At 50.1% G+C, this 14,310-nt stretch overlaps 6 protein-coding genes across 6 annotated transcripts; 3 read left to right on the plus strand and 3 right to left on the minus strand.

Moving 5' to 3' along the window:
• Nucleotides 1-194: 194 nt before the first annotated feature.
• Nucleotides 195-2,681, plus strand: EsH8_VII_000395 (aconitase family-domain-containing protein; the record flags this gene model as incomplete). Its single annotated transcript, XM_083270528.1, has 2 exons — nucleotides 195-323; nucleotides 378-2,681. The coding sequence occupies 2 exons, from the start codon at nucleotides 195-197 to the stop codon at nucleotides 2,679-2,681; spliced, it is 2,433 nt and encodes an 810-aa protein (XP_083128085.1).
• A 1,274-nt stretch (nucleotides 2,682-3,955) lies between these two features.
• Nucleotides 3,956-5,608, plus strand: EsH8_VII_000396 (major facilitator superfamily domain-containing protein; the record flags this gene model as incomplete). The annotated part of the gene is made up of 4 exons (XM_083270529.1): nucleotides 3,956-4,023; nucleotides 4,244-4,351; nucleotides 4,406-4,958; nucleotides 5,024-5,608. The coding sequence occupies 4 exons, from the start codon at nucleotides 3,956-3,958 to the stop codon at nucleotides 5,606-5,608; spliced, it is 1,314 nt and encodes a 437-aa protein (XP_083128086.1).
• A 619-nt stretch (nucleotides 5,609-6,227) lies between these two features.
• Nucleotides 6,228-6,985, minus strand: EsH8_VII_000397 (uncharacterized protein; the record flags this gene model as incomplete). Its single annotated transcript, XM_083270530.1, has 2 exons — nucleotides 6,228-6,621; nucleotides 6,711-6,985. The coding sequence occupies 2 exons, from the start codon at nucleotides 6,983-6,985 to the stop codon at nucleotides 6,228-6,230; spliced, it is 669 nt and encodes a 222-aa protein (XP_083128087.1).
• A 2,244-nt stretch (nucleotides 6,986-9,229) lies between these two features.
• On the plus strand, nucleotides 9,230-9,826 carry EsH8_VII_000398 (S-adenosyl-L-methionine-dependent methyltransferase; the record flags this gene model as incomplete). The annotated part of the gene is made up of 1 exon (XM_083270531.1): nucleotides 9,230-9,826. One exon carries the CDS (start codon nucleotides 9,230-9,232, stop codon nucleotides 9,824-9,826), a length of 597 nt encoding a protein of 198 aa, XP_083128088.1.
• A 224-nt stretch (nucleotides 9,827-10,050) lies between these two features.
• Nucleotides 10,051-11,160, minus strand: EsH8_VII_000399 (alkene reductase; the record flags this gene model as incomplete). The annotated part of the gene is made up of 1 exon (XM_083270532.1): nucleotides 10,051-11,160. One exon carries the CDS (start codon nucleotides 11,158-11,160, stop codon nucleotides 10,051-10,053), a length of 1,110 nt encoding a protein of 369 aa, XP_083128089.1.
• Nucleotides 11,161-12,060: 900 nt separating this feature from the next.
• EsH8_VII_000400 (alpha/beta hydrolase) lies at nucleotides 12,061-12,864 on the minus strand (the record flags this gene model as incomplete). The annotated part of the gene is made up of 1 exon (XM_083270533.1): nucleotides 12,061-12,864. One exon carries the CDS (start codon nucleotides 12,862-12,864, stop codon nucleotides 12,061-12,063), a length of 804 nt encoding a protein of 267 aa, XP_083128090.1.
• Between the last annotated feature and the right edge of the window lie 1,446 nt (nucleotides 12,865-14,310).

Raw genomic sequence — 14,310 nt, forward strand, 5'->3', positions numbered from 1 at the left:
GACTACTCCGTCTCTCCTACTAACTGGTAGTGCTTAGACGGAGCTATCCAGGTGGGCAACCTCGGGCTAGAAGGCGTCGCGAATTGACGTCGTGGGTTTCAACATAATCGCGACGACTTTGCGAAAAAAATGAAAAAGATGCCGGAAGTTCTGCTGGGCTGTTGGCCTGCTACATTGTCGATCAACTTGCAATCATGTCGTTCACGTTGCTGAGAGAAGCTCGATCGAAAGCATGGCCAACCCTGAGGCAAGGGTCTAGTGCTGTATGGACGCGACAATTCGCATCTCCAGCTGCAAATGTCGCGCTGAGTCCGCTGGAACCGGTAAGCTTGCTGTGATTCTCCCTTGGCCTCGACGTCGTGCTTACATTTCCTCAGTATAACACGCTAGATTACGGGTTGAGACTGCAAGCCCTCCGCAACGTTCAAAGGTCCAACGCACGACCCCTGACACTGTCCGAGAAACTCCTGTACAGCCATCTGATCCCGGGCGAAAATGGCTGGTCGTTGGACGAGATTGAACGAGGAAAGACGATATTGCGTCTGCGACCGGATCGAGTGGCCTGCCATGACGCCACAGCGACAATGGCTCTGTTGCAATTCATCAGCGCCGGCCTACCGCGTGTTAGAGTCCCGACATCGGTGCATAGTGATCATTTGATCGTGGCGGAAAAGGGCGACAAGGAAGACCTCACACGAGCCGCCAGCGACCACAAGGAAGTATACGCCTTCCTCAGCAGCGCAACGAAGAAATACGGAATCGGTTACTGGAAACCAGGAGCGGGAATCATTCATACGACCATCTTCGAGAACTATGCCTTCCCCGGCGGGCTCATGATCGGCACCGACTCGCATACACCCAACGCTGGAGGCATGGGCATGCTGGGTATTGGTGTTGGCGGCGCCGATGCTGTCGATGCCATGTCTGGTATGCCTTGGGAGCTCGCGTGCCCCAAGGTCGTCGGCGTGCGTCTCACTGGCAAGCTTCAGGGGTGGAGCTCGTCCAAGGACATCATCTGCAAGCTTGCAGGCATTCTGACGGTCTCTGGTGGCAAGGGCAAGATCATTGAGTTCTTCGGCCCTGGCACCGAGACGTTGGGAGCTACCGCCATGGCAACGGTTTGCAACATGTCGGCAGAAATCGGTTCTACCTCCTGCATCTTCCCGTACTCGGAAGCGATGGGACGATATCTGTCGGCAACAAAACGCGAGGGAATTGCAAAGTACGCCGACACCTTCAAGCAGGATCTCTTAGTCGCGGATGCGGGCAGCGACCGGTACTACGACGACATAATCGAAATCGACCTGACAACGCTCGAACCACACATCAACGGCCCCTTCACCCCTGATCTCGCACATCCGCTGTCGCAATTCAAGCAGCACGTGGACGAAAGCTCCTGGCCTTCGGAGCTCAGCTGCAGTCTCGTAGGAAGCTGTACCAACAGCTCCTACGAGGATCTGGAGAAGGTCCGGGACCTCGTCGTTCAGGCAAAGGAGGCCGGCCTAGAGAGAACCAAGACGCCTTTCTTGGTTAGCCCGGGCAGCGAACAAATCCGCGCAACGGCCGAGAAAGAAGGCATCCTCGAGACATTGAGACAGGCCGGCGCCACCGTCTTGAGCAACTCATGTGGTCCCTGTGTCGGTCAGTGGGATCGGAAAGACGTGGATGTCAAGGGAGCCGAGAAGAACTCCGTTATCTCCAGCTTCAACAGGAACTTCACTGGTCGCCACGACAGCAACCCCGCAACCCATTCCTTTGTCACGTCGCCCGAACTAGCTACCGCGTTTGCGTTCGCGGGCAACCTGACTTTCAACCCGGTTACCGACACCATCCCAGTAACTAGCTCTTCCGGGGCCTCTACAGCTTTCCGTTTTACGGCGCCTAAAGCGGAGGAGCTTCCTGCCGTCTTCTCCCCTGGCGCGGACCGTTTCCAGCCACCAGTAATGTCCGATACCTCGGACCTCAAAGTCAACATTCACCCTAGCAGCGACAGACTCCAGCTCCTGACACCATTCGAGCCCTGGCAAACTGGCCGAGCAAGCAACATGGATATCCTCATCAAGGTCCGCGGCAAATGCACCACAGACCACATCTCCCCTGCCGGCCCATGGTACAAGTACCGCGGTCATTTGGAAAACATCAGCAACAACATGCTTCTCGGCGCGACCAACGCATTCCTCCCGGGCGCTAGCTCGCTCCAGATGATCGGCAAGGCCAAAGACCCAGTCGACAACGATATCAAGCCCGTGCCACAAACCGCAAGGAGCATGAAGGAGGCTGGCATCAGGTGGTGCATCATAGGAGACAATAACTACGGAGAAGGCAGTTCGCGCGAGCACGCCGCTCTGGAGCCGCGGTTTTTGGGCGGCGTTGCTGTCATTGCCAAGAGCTTTGCGAGAATCCACGAGACCAACCTCAAGAAGCAAGGCATGCTGCCGTTGACATTCAGCGACCATGCCGACTACGACAAGATCAAGGATGGCGATCGCTTGACGCTCCTCGATGTTGACGAGGGAGAACTGCAGCCTGGGAAGCATGTCACGATGGAGGTGGTTACGAAGGACGGGTTTAAATGGACGGCGAAGTTGAATCATTCATTCGAACTCAACCAAATAGAATGGCTACGGGCTGGAAGTGCGCTCAACTACATCAAGCGTGTTGCTCTTGGGCACGGAGCATGATACAAGGTCGGACAGGGGTCAAATCGGGGTTCATGTAATTCGATTACGGCGTTTTTGGTGGTTATAGCATAGTAAACTTGCATGTGTAGTATGTTGATAATTACGTCTTTACTGTTTGAATACCATTTTGCTCACTCACAAAACGCATGCTATTCCAACTGAATGCTATAATCAACTTCCATAACTCAAAGACATGAACACAGGCCATGTTGGCTTAACACCAACCACAACAATACACTGTGGCCAATCGTCGAAGTCGGCGGTGTTGTTGAGATGTCACAACGGCAGTCGTACGGAAAGATAACCGTGGGGGTGAGCCGCGCCAACCACAGCACTCTAAATCGTCATCAATCCGTAATTCCCGCCTTCCCCACGCCTCCCCGCGTCCAAGTCAATGCGTAACCTATGAGGACCGGGCCGTATACTAGGTATGGAGCCGGGCAATTATAAACCCCGGCCATCGTGAATGCGTGGCAATGTGACCACCGGATTGGTTTTGCCGTGAGGCGCCTCATGTCACCTTGTGATGCTCTTCAAGTTTGTGGTCACCCGGAGCAACCCGTATCCAGGTCCCGGACCTACCCTTTTCACGGGCTGTTCCATTAATCCGCGGAATGCTCCGCATTTTGGAGAATAGGGGTCTCTACCTGGCACGTGCCTGGGTTGAAGAGGAATCAATGGCGCTTTTTATTGGCTGGAGTAGCCCGAGCAACGGAGCTGCCCGTACAGCCTGCCTTCAACACCGAGAGTGCTTCATCGCTGGCAGGATGGGCTGGCTACATGGATCGTTCGACTGTGGGCCTGGGGGAAGGAATGGATAGACCGGCAGCTTACAATTGCAACTCTCAGAACCATCTTCGTGGTGAGGCGCTAGAATCTGGGGTTGTTTGTAGCGTGTATGCGGGGTAGCTTTTGGGATTCGGGGTGATGCTGGGCTAGTGCCAGACAAAGGCAGGATTTGGTTTGGGGGAGGCTCACTCTTTCATTCTGGAGTTTAAAAGACTTGAGTCGAGACGATGTTTCTCTAGCAGTGTGTCTTGAAGCACTGCAGACTGCCTCTTCTTCAAGTCTCCTTCTCCTATTCCTTTTTTCTTGCAACCCCTACCTCTTTAAGCCATCCCTTTCTCCTGCCAGTTCAAGCTTCGGCCTCCATTTTCCTTCGGCCCAGGGGAGTTGAAAAATCATCAACCGCAGCAACAATGACAGCCGACGGAATCGAGACCAAACGAAACGAAATGCAGGCTACTTCTGACCATATTGATAACAAATTGCCAATGGAGGAAAAGGATTATTCGTCCGAGAAGGATGTGGATGGCGCTGCTATCGGCATGTCTCAAGAAGAGTATGTCGCACACGAGAAGAGCCTTGTGAAGAAACTCGACCTTACGCTCCTCCCCATGGCAAGTTTAGAAGCTTTGATTTCGTTGCTTCTACACTTTGAAGCTAATTTTAAATAGGTCTGGCTTTTGTATCTTTTCAATTATCTCGACAGAAATAACATTGCGTAAGTCCTAGTATATCCCTAATATTTCGATTGGTGACTGACATCTTACCCTATCCAGCCAAGCACGGCTGAGCTCTTTCGAGGCGGACCTTGGCCTTACTGGAAACCAGTTCAATGTTGCGGTGTCTATCCTCAACATTGGTTACATGTTAATGCAACTGCCGAGGTAAATAACAAGCGGAACTATTGGTCGGGCCAGAATGACCTGACTTGAACACAGTAACATGCTCCTTACACGAACACGCCCTTCGATCTATATCCCGGTATGGACGGCTTTGTGGTCTTGTGTTTCGGCAGCCACCGCTGGGGCCGGAAACTACACCCACCTCCTTATCATTCGATTCTTCCTCGGTATCGCCGAAGCCCCCTTTTTCCCCGGAGCCATGTACTTGCTGAGTTGCTGGTACCCACGAAAGGAGCTTGCTCTTCGCACTGCGGTCCTATACTCGGGAGTTCTTCTAGCGACTGCTTTCTCCGGCCTGATCGCTGCTGGTGTACTCTCTGGCCTCGAAGGTGTCAGGGGAATCGCGGGCTGGCAGTGGCTGTTCATCATCGAGGGCTCAGGCAGCTTTGCCGCTGCAATTCTGGGTTTCATTCTGCTCCCTGACTTCCCTGGCCAAAAGTCGGGTGTTGCGAAGTGGCTACTGAACGACCAGGAGCAAAAGGTTGCCGTCGAGCGTATTCGGAGAGATCGAGTCTCCCTACCAGAGGAGAACCCAAGTGTTTGGAATGGCCTGAAACTCGCCGTGAAAGACGCCCGAACTTGGGTATTTGTAAGTTGGAAAATGATTCCCCAATGGGAGTGATTGGAGGAGATACTAACGTTGAAACTTGACAGGTCGTCATGCTCACGGCAAACCACAGCGCCTACGGCTTCAACAACTTCTTCCCGACCATTGTCAAGGGCTTCAAGCTTGGTAGCACCACTTTGACCCTCGTCCTGACCGCACCGCCGTACCTCCTGGCCACTTTCGTCGCATTCCTCACAGCCTACTCGTCCGACAGGCGTAAGGAGCGCGGCTTCCATATCTCGGTGCCGCAGGCCGTGGCCTGCATCGGTTTCATTATATCGGTATCAACGATCAACAACGCCGCGCGATACGTGGCCGCGTTCTTTTACATCTGCGGCTGCTTCTCGAGTAACGCCATGGTATTCAGCTGGGCAAGCTCGACGCTGAACCAGACGCCGGAGAAGAGAGCGTGCGCGACGGCCATCATCAATTTGCTCAGCCAGCTGGGCAACATTTGGAGCCCTTACTTCTTCCCGGCCAAGGATGGACCCCGCTATTTGATGGCAAACTTGCTGATGATGGCTTCTTCGGCGTTGAGTATCGTTACGTGTGTGGTCATGAAGATCATGCTCACGAGAGCAAACAAGAAGTTGAAGGCAGAGGGACGGGACACGACGTTATTTACATTGTGAACAAGGATGGTGGAAGGGAGAGCCGATCCGATACGTGGTGGACAACAAGATAACAGGAGTGATGGAAATTATCTTGGAGAAACAAGTTCCTACTACCGATGGAGGTTGTTTGAAAGCTGTTTCTATGATCGTTCCCAATGCCGCGGTTTTGGCACCAAGTATTCTCTCCAGTAGAAATGCATGCTTCTTTTTGATTTCAACGACTCAATGTGTTATTCGTAAAGGGCAAAGACGCTTAAAACTGGAGACTGTGAGATTGAACGCTGCAGTCGATATTCAGTATGGAATACTGCCTCGAATAGTTTACGCTCCCAATTTAAGTCGCCTTACACACTTCGCTCGCCTTTTCTTATCAAGAGCAATTGGAACTTGTGCAAAATGACTCTATGTCAATCATTTTGCGACACTTGATGCGCGCTTTATTTCCGACGATGCCGAAGCCGAATGGATCCGGCCCGCTAATACTGTTGATGGAATCACAGGGTAAACCCGTCCGGGAGGTAATTCGAATGTGAGCAACAATAGGTGAAAACTGGTACTGTATTCTGGTGGTTGTATATGTATGAGAAAGTAGGTAGGTTGGCAGCAACTCTAAGTTATGCCCTCTATGATCAAACGTTTATACGGAGAAGCAAGAGCCATTGGTACCACAGACACGGGTGTTCGAGTTCGCTCTGCCGCAATAAGATTTAAAATCGCATCTCGAGAGGCCGTTGTAGCCGTAACACTGTCCGCTGGAACCGTCTGAGAAGATGCCTTCCCTGAGATGGCACGTACCGCACGACTTCTTGCCATTCTGCTTCTCAAAGCAAGGAGGACACTCGTTGGTGGCGGCTTGGAGGTCGGTCCGGCTGAGCGTGTAGTAGTCATATTGAGACTGGAAGCTGTTGAGGTAGGCCATGCTCGCACACTGGCCCTTAGACTTGAAGCCCCATTTCCTGCCCTTGTAGTCGGAGAGGCCATTCCATTGAAGTTCTGTGTTAGAATCAACGCTGCTAGCGCCACCGCTTAGTCTATGTGCAAGGTTTTTTGATTAGCAAAGCACATCACCCTAATTAAAATCGGATGGCTCATTGCGGCCTTTCCGATCTTGCATACGTACTGGAAGAGGTATTCGCCATTCTGATAAATCTCATAGACGATGGAATCACCGCCTACCTGACTTTCAAGGTAGAAGCAGTGCGCCTGGACACAACCAGTGGCGCTGCCAGCGCGAGCCTCCAACTTAGCACCGGCCGGGTGGACAGCTCGTGCAAGGTTTTGGGCATGCTCTTCAGCAGTGGGCTCGTAGCCATCGGCGTACGCGACAACAGCAGCCGCATCCGCGATGCTGGCCCCCAGAAGAGCCGTAAGACCGATGAATTTAGATAGCTGCATTATGGAGTTGGACGGGACCGGATAAACAAAAGGCAAGAAGTTAAAGTGAGATGGTGAGGAACAGATTCAATGAAAGTCACTTAACAGCTAAAAGTCTTGACTATTTATGAGTTTCCATCCTGGCCCCCTCGTATTTCGGAACAGCAGCAACGAACATTGATGTTCGTATTGCTTGTTTTGCTTTCGTTACCCGTATCGGATCTTACGAAGTGCCGTGGGGATGGCATGTACCGGAGTTGTGCCAGAGAGCTATAGAAAGGTAGGCAACAAGCGGAATCCCGCTTATACGGGTCCATTCCAGGTCCATTCTAGCCAAGACGTAACATTAAAGGTGGAACAATCATTAACGGTATCGGCAAAGATGGAGTCATCTTCAGCTGGTTTATCTGGGTCCTGCCGCTGCTTGAATCTAAACCCTTGAAAACCGCGGGAATTGGAATAATAAGCGTTAACTTACGGACTGACAGCATGTTCGTTCTTAGTGACTGCGGCGGAACTCCTGAGATTTTTGCCAAGTTCAATCCCGCTACAAGCTGGGTGGTGCTGAGTTATTGTTCTTCGGTTATACCCTTACGTCAGCTCCAATGTTATGCCATGTGGATTTTGTTCCCTGCAAGTTGTGCTATGAATATGTTACGATAGCTTCACTCAGCCACGCTCTTCTTTGCCTGGTGCTCTTGACATCCAGCTTGCCCCGTTCACCTGCACGTGATCATCTCACAGAATTCTGCCTATACGGGCTCTTTGTCCCTATTTCACTTGTAGATAATACAAGGCACTTTTTCCTACGAAGATCTTATGCCCGCTGTGTACTCGTGACGACCTTCATTCATGTAAGTAAAACCCAGTCCAAACCATTCTCAAGATATAATAGGACAACCAACCAGCAAGAACGATTATAGTATGAAGCTGAAGAGGTTTTATCGAACATAATACGCAATTGTCTTACGGCATAACGCTACGGTCATTCTGGTCGGATATTTCGTCAGTTGTTCTATTAGCAAAGTTACTGTTTGGCTCACAACATCATAGATTGAAATTAGAAATCCGGTTGAGTTCCTCGTGAAGCATCTTACTCTACTGGAATCCACGGTGTTTTGAATGACAACCACCAGGAGGAAAACAATTATATTGTTGCAGGTCATTTCAAGAAAGAGAAAGCAGTGCTTCTACCACCTGTAAACAGAGCTGGGTTGTGGTGCAATTTCAAAAGAAAAAGAAAATTGGTATTGAGGACATCATGCCAGGAGAATTGGGTTTGTTAATGAAGAAGGACCAACGTCCAAGGTAAACCGTCAAGTATAGTCAAGCTAACATAACAGAGCCATTTTTACTCTCAGTGTCCTTAAAGTCATATTTTGTTGGGCTTGCCCATTTTTATTCACGTGGTGAACAACTATGACTTACCAAAAACATCTTTGACGGACGATACTAAACTTTGATAAAGTTTTACGTATCATTATAGCAAGGATGAGAGGTATGATACATACAATGTCATACTTGAACAGTGCCACTGATTTACTCATATCATACGAGTGAGCTACGAGATTCCTCGGTCATTTGCGCTAGATTCCTCGATTCTGTTAAACTGTCACGATTTGCATTGGTTCATGTTGATGCAGATGGTGCTTTCCAAACGTTCGCCCCAAAAGATTAAACCTGTTGTTTTAACAGCACCAAAGCGCCAGTGTTTACCGTCGGGTTGTTGGACACAATAGCTTCATTTACGCCCAGCGGGTTTAGGAGTGGATCTAACCAGAAGATTTGAAAAACTGTTCAACCCAACGGCCTTTGTATCTTGAGATACAAAAGATCATGGGTCCTGCAAGTCGGTTTGGTTAACGACAGTCTTTGCCAAACCGCTACGTAAAAATATGAGTGCCGAAGATGGCTCAATAATTATGCCGTAAGTGCTAAATCAGTGATTGGGTTGGATCTAGTTGCGCACGATCATGGTTGGACCAATGCCACAATGTCTTACGAAAACTCGAGCCACAGTGTGTGTTATCATCCTGCGGAGGACTCAATACTCTGGTGGGGTGAAAAAGCTCGTAGCATTAAATTCCCGAAAAATGATGTCATGTCAAGTTTCCGAATGTTACGTAAATGTGGACTGCTGAAAAGTTTTGAGCGGGCCCTCCGATAAGAAGATAAAACCTACTTGATCTCTGAATGACCTCAGTCTCACCGACCGACTAGCCCTCGAATCTCAGCTCTCACCGAAATTCGCCACCAGAAACAACCATGCCCACCGATTTCGATAAACAAAGCTACTGGAGCGAGCGATTCGCTTCCGAAACCAATTTTGAGTGGTTGGCCTCTTCGGCAACCTTCATGTCGATCCTAGACCCATATCTCGCCAAGTTAGACGATCCGGCACGCATCCTGCAGCTAGGCTTCGGAACCAGCGACCTGCAAAACTACTTTCGGCAAAGGGGGTTTGAGAACGTAACCAATGTCGATTTTGAGCCGCTGGCCATAGACCGTGGCCAGATGCTGGAAAAGCAAGTATTCGGTGACGTGAGGATGCGCTACCTCGTTGCGGACGTGACTCAGCTTCATCTGCCTGACAAGTTTGATCTCATTGTCGACAAGAGTACGGTGGATGCGGTGTCTTGCGGTGGCGTGGAACCATTTTTGAGGATGGCAGAGGGGGTGAGACGACACTTATCCGACGACGGCTTCTGGATCTCATTGAGTTATTCCTTCTGTCGGTTTGACGTCGAAAATTTACCTTTCGACGTTGAAGTCATCGCAAAGATCCCTACGCCAAAGCTGAAGCCCCATGACCCGGACGTTTACCACTGGTGCTACCTGATGAGGCCAAAGGGATGGCAATAGGTCGTGTTTTGTAGCAAAGACATGCTAGGAAAGTGTCAGACATTGGAGGAGTGTTTCTTCTGACACCCGCTAGATACCCCAGCACAGCGGGTTTCCTCGGCGTCCAACTGTGCACGTTTGATATCAGGAAAAGGAAATGGAAACAGAATCTTTTTATTCTAAACTTTGGTTAATCGTCCTCATCAATTCTATCTATCATAAAACGTCGTGAGTCAATCTAGTATTTATGCGAGAGCGTGGCCCGGCTTGAACTCTGGGTGGAAGGGGTAGTCTATGTAACCCTGCGGGATCGAGGGGGTGTAGAAAGTGTCCCGGTCGTACTTGTTCAACGGCAGACCGTGCTTGATCCGGAACGGCAGATCCGGGTTCGCCAAAAAGTGGCGGCCAAAAACAACAGCAACATCCCACTTCGCGTACTCCTCGTCGACGGCCCTCTGCGCCAATTCAGGGGTAAAGCCACCAGCAACGAGAATGGGTGAAATATTGTCCCAGATTTCCAGAATAAACTCAATCCCCTCGACTTTCTCCACATCCTCCCAGTTGTTGACCCGAGACTCAATGATGTGCAGGTATGCAAGCTTGAGCTCCTTGAGCTTCTGAGCCAGGTAGGAGAACTGGGGCACAGGATCCTGCATTCTCATCGCTTGGAATGTGCTGTAAGGGCTGATGCGGAAGCCGACCTTGTCGGCGCCAATTGCATCCACTAAAGCCGCGGCAACGTCAACAGGGAATCTAGCCCTGTTTTCAACGCTTCCGCCCCATTGATCAGTGCGCTTGTTACAGGTGTCCTGCAGGAACTGGTCGACCAAGTAGCCGTTCGCGCCGTGGACCTCGATACCGTCGAAACCTGCGGCAATTGCATTCTTGCCGGCCTGCGCAAAGTCCTTGACCGCTGCGGCAATATCCTCGGCCGTCATCTCCCGGGGAACGGCTGAATCCGGGCTGATGGGCACGGCGCTGGAACTCAGAAGCGGATACCCGCCCTCCTTCTCCAAAACGGGAACAACGGCCGCGCGCCCAGGCGCGATAAGCTGACAGTAGATGCTGCTACCCTTCTCATGCACGGCATCGGTGATCTTCTTCCAGCCAGCGATTTGGCGTTCGTTCCAGATTCCCGGCGCATTGGGGAAACCACCGTGGGCGGGAGAAATGAGGACGGCCTCGGCGATGATAAGAGTGCCAGGCACGGCGGCGCGTTGTGTGTAATACTCGAATGCGATTTCGAGAGGAGTGTGATCGGCATCGAAGCGGAAGCGGGTAAGGGGCGCCATCACCACCCGGTGGGATAGCTGGGCCTGGCCCAACTGAAGCGGTTGAAAAAGCTTGGATGACATCGTTGAAGAGTCGAATGAGTCTCTCAAGTCTCAAGGAGTTTCGAAGTGATAAAAGACAGGTGAATGAGATAAGGATATTCTAAAGTTGGTCGTATCGGGAAACCATCTTGAAGTGGGCGATCGGCCCTGATAAATAGTCACAGACGTTTTGGACCGCCCTGCCAATGTGGATTCACTCGGCATGGAGACCACTACCACCTATTTGGAGGTGACAACGCAAAACCATTGGTGTGAGTGCTCAGGGACCAGGGCCCGGGAACAAAGCTGTCGGGGCATCGACGAATTGAGCTAATGGCGTTGGAGTCATGAAACGGTCGGCACCCAATGACGTTGGCTTTTTGATCGGCCGAAGATACTCCAAGAGCCGTTGGGGTCAAAGATGGAGATTGTGATGGGTGCGAGAAACTGCTTAGCAATGCCACATTTCTAATCAACAAAGCCACCCGGTTTTGCTCCACTTGGACGAGTTGTTTGACGGCATTCTGAAGGTTTCCCCATATCTTCAGCGCGAATTGCCAATTTTAATTCAGGATTTCATTGCACCTATTTTTCATTGAGAACGTCAACATTCATAATCGCGTCAACGGGAACTCATGGCTTGTCTTCAGGCAAGCCTGCCCGTTGCAGCCAATCACCCCAAACACTCGCAGAGTCATGGTATGCGCAGATTCCACAACTATCCGACGTCAGCAGATATTTATACAACGCATGTAAATGATGATTTCGTCACATGTGGAAAATTATAATATTAAATTATGTCTACTTCGTATGCTCTACCACATACATGTATAATAGTAATGGCAAATAAAGAAAAAGGGAGAGAGGATTGATGGAATAAGGAAGGGAAGGAAGGCTCCTTGTGTTGTGCAATCACGAGAATTGCTACGCATTCTGGCAATCTCACTGGACATTTTCGTCAATGAACTCGGTGATATAGCTTGCAACCTCTTCCCAACCTTTCTGGAAGAGAAGTCCGTGACTGCGACCCTCAAATTCTTTGTACTTTACAACCGCAGGACCATTATAAGCTTTGAACTCCTTCTTGACTGTCTTTGGGGGCACAATGTGATCCCTTTCGGCTCCCACGAGGAGCAAGGGGGCCCGGTCATGCTTGTCGAATTGAACATGGTTCGGCGCTGCCTGGCCACTCATGACATTAGTCGCTAACTGCCATAGCACTCGAGAATCTGCCGGAATGCAGTAGCGCTCCCACATCCTCTTGCTCTCCTTTTCCGTCAGAAGGTTACCGAAGCAGTAGTGGAAGTGACTTTCCGAGATAGGGATAGGACTGGTGGCATGCAGTGGGCGAGCCAGGATAGGAAAAGCGGCTCTTATTGTGGTGAGCGGGATCGTGATGATGTTTGCTGGCTGAGCAGGACAGACGGCAATACCGGCTGCGCCGAGTCCACGCGATAGAAGGATCTGGGCGAAAAGACCCCCGAAAGAGTGACTTATGATGATAGGCGGCTCGGGCAGTTTCTTGATGATGGCCTCATAGTAGTCTACGATATCCTCGATGCGATAGAGAGCAACTGGCTCGGGGTCTGCGCGGATCTCTTCATGCGTTCGGCCGTCGACTCCCGGCCAACCGGGAGCGTGCACTTCGAACCCTTTCTTTTCGAAGAAGGGTATCCAGTACTCCCAACACATAGGTGTCATCCACAAGCCGTGGATAAGCAGAATTGGCGGCTTGATGAAATCCATGAAGTCTTGGCTGGCTACGAATATGTATGCCCGAGAGTTATGATAATTCCACTGGGGAGCGAGTGTTTATATGTGGTAGTGGATGGAGTCAATTGATGACGTCAAGACTTTTTTTTTTTGGAAATTTGCCGGCATAAAAAATCCTTTTATGACTACATGTCGAGCGTTTGCAGAGTATTAGTTTGCAAGCTTGAGGTCACTCGGTATTTTAGATAGGAATAATTCGGTGTATTTCTCTGCACGCTCTTTTGTATGATTGGCATAGAAGCCCGGCACGATGATCACTGTTCATATCTTTGAGATCTATATATGCCTGAGATTTAAGACAGCTTAGTCACAATGGAATAAACTCTTAAATCATCGTATTTAGCTATGGGTTAACTCGATTTAGTGCGACTGGGAGTTGGGCCACCTACCAGGCTATTTTCCAGACACTCCGAAGCCAGACATAAATTTCATTGCGGTAGCCTAGTGAAGCGGTGCAGGTTACCAACAACTTTTTTGTGCATTTGGTTTTTCAAGTACGCATATCAAGTCCACTGGAATCAACTATGGGCGTGGATGACTTGAAGAAATCTGGTGATTTACTCGAAGACTTTAAATCCTCGACTTGCAAAGTCGCAACGCGACACCTTTGTAAAAAAAAAGCAGCGAACAGGGGAGCGTAAATCAGAACACACTCAATATCCAATTGATTGCGTAACTGCAGAGTCGGGGAGAAAATATGTCGTAGAATGTTTGTGGCTTAGTTATGGCTCGTGATAACACGTTCCTATTGCTTGGTAATGAAGTCATGAATGCCACCGAGCAACACCCTCCGGCATTACGTGCAAGTTCTGTGGATTTCAAATCAAACTTAGGGTTGGAGATAAGTCTCCAACCGGTGATTCAACTTGGGGTAATTGAATGTATTTGCCTGAAACTGGAATATGCCTTGGAAAGTATTTGCCTAGACTCAAAAGTATGTGCCTGAATCCAAGTTGGCGAACGTTGGCCTAGCCCCACTCTGAAATTGGGTGGGATGAGTGAGAAAATCGACATGTGCCTGATTGATGACGGAAGCCTCTTTGTCTAGACATGCATAATTCAATATCACAAACGCTCACATCAAAATTTTTTCGTAGAACCGACCGGCTCGTATCTGCTGTCTGTGAACATTTTCTTTAGTGATAGCTAGCTGATACGGCCACTCACTACCGGCCGATCGCTGTGCCACTGATCACATGTAAAGAAGTATACTCCTTGGTTCTTGGCTAGCAGCCCGTTGCGGCGATGAAGACTGATTTGAATGGAGACTTCCTGACAATCGGATTCTCTAGGTCGACATGGGCAATATCACTGTGGACACGATCTTTGTGTGATGCTGCCGATCTGGATACTGCAGCAAGGTGACCACGAGAGAAAGCCCACCCAAGCAATACATGACGCCATAAGACTCAAGGAATT

The sequence above is a fragment of the Colletotrichum jinshuiense genome, chromosome 7 (assembly GCF_051148585.1).
Source record: "Colletotrichum jinshuiense chromosome 7, complete sequence".
Lineage (NCBI taxonomy): Eukaryota > Fungi > Ascomycota > Sordariomycetes > Glomerellales > Glomerellaceae > Colletotrichum > Colletotrichum jinshuiense.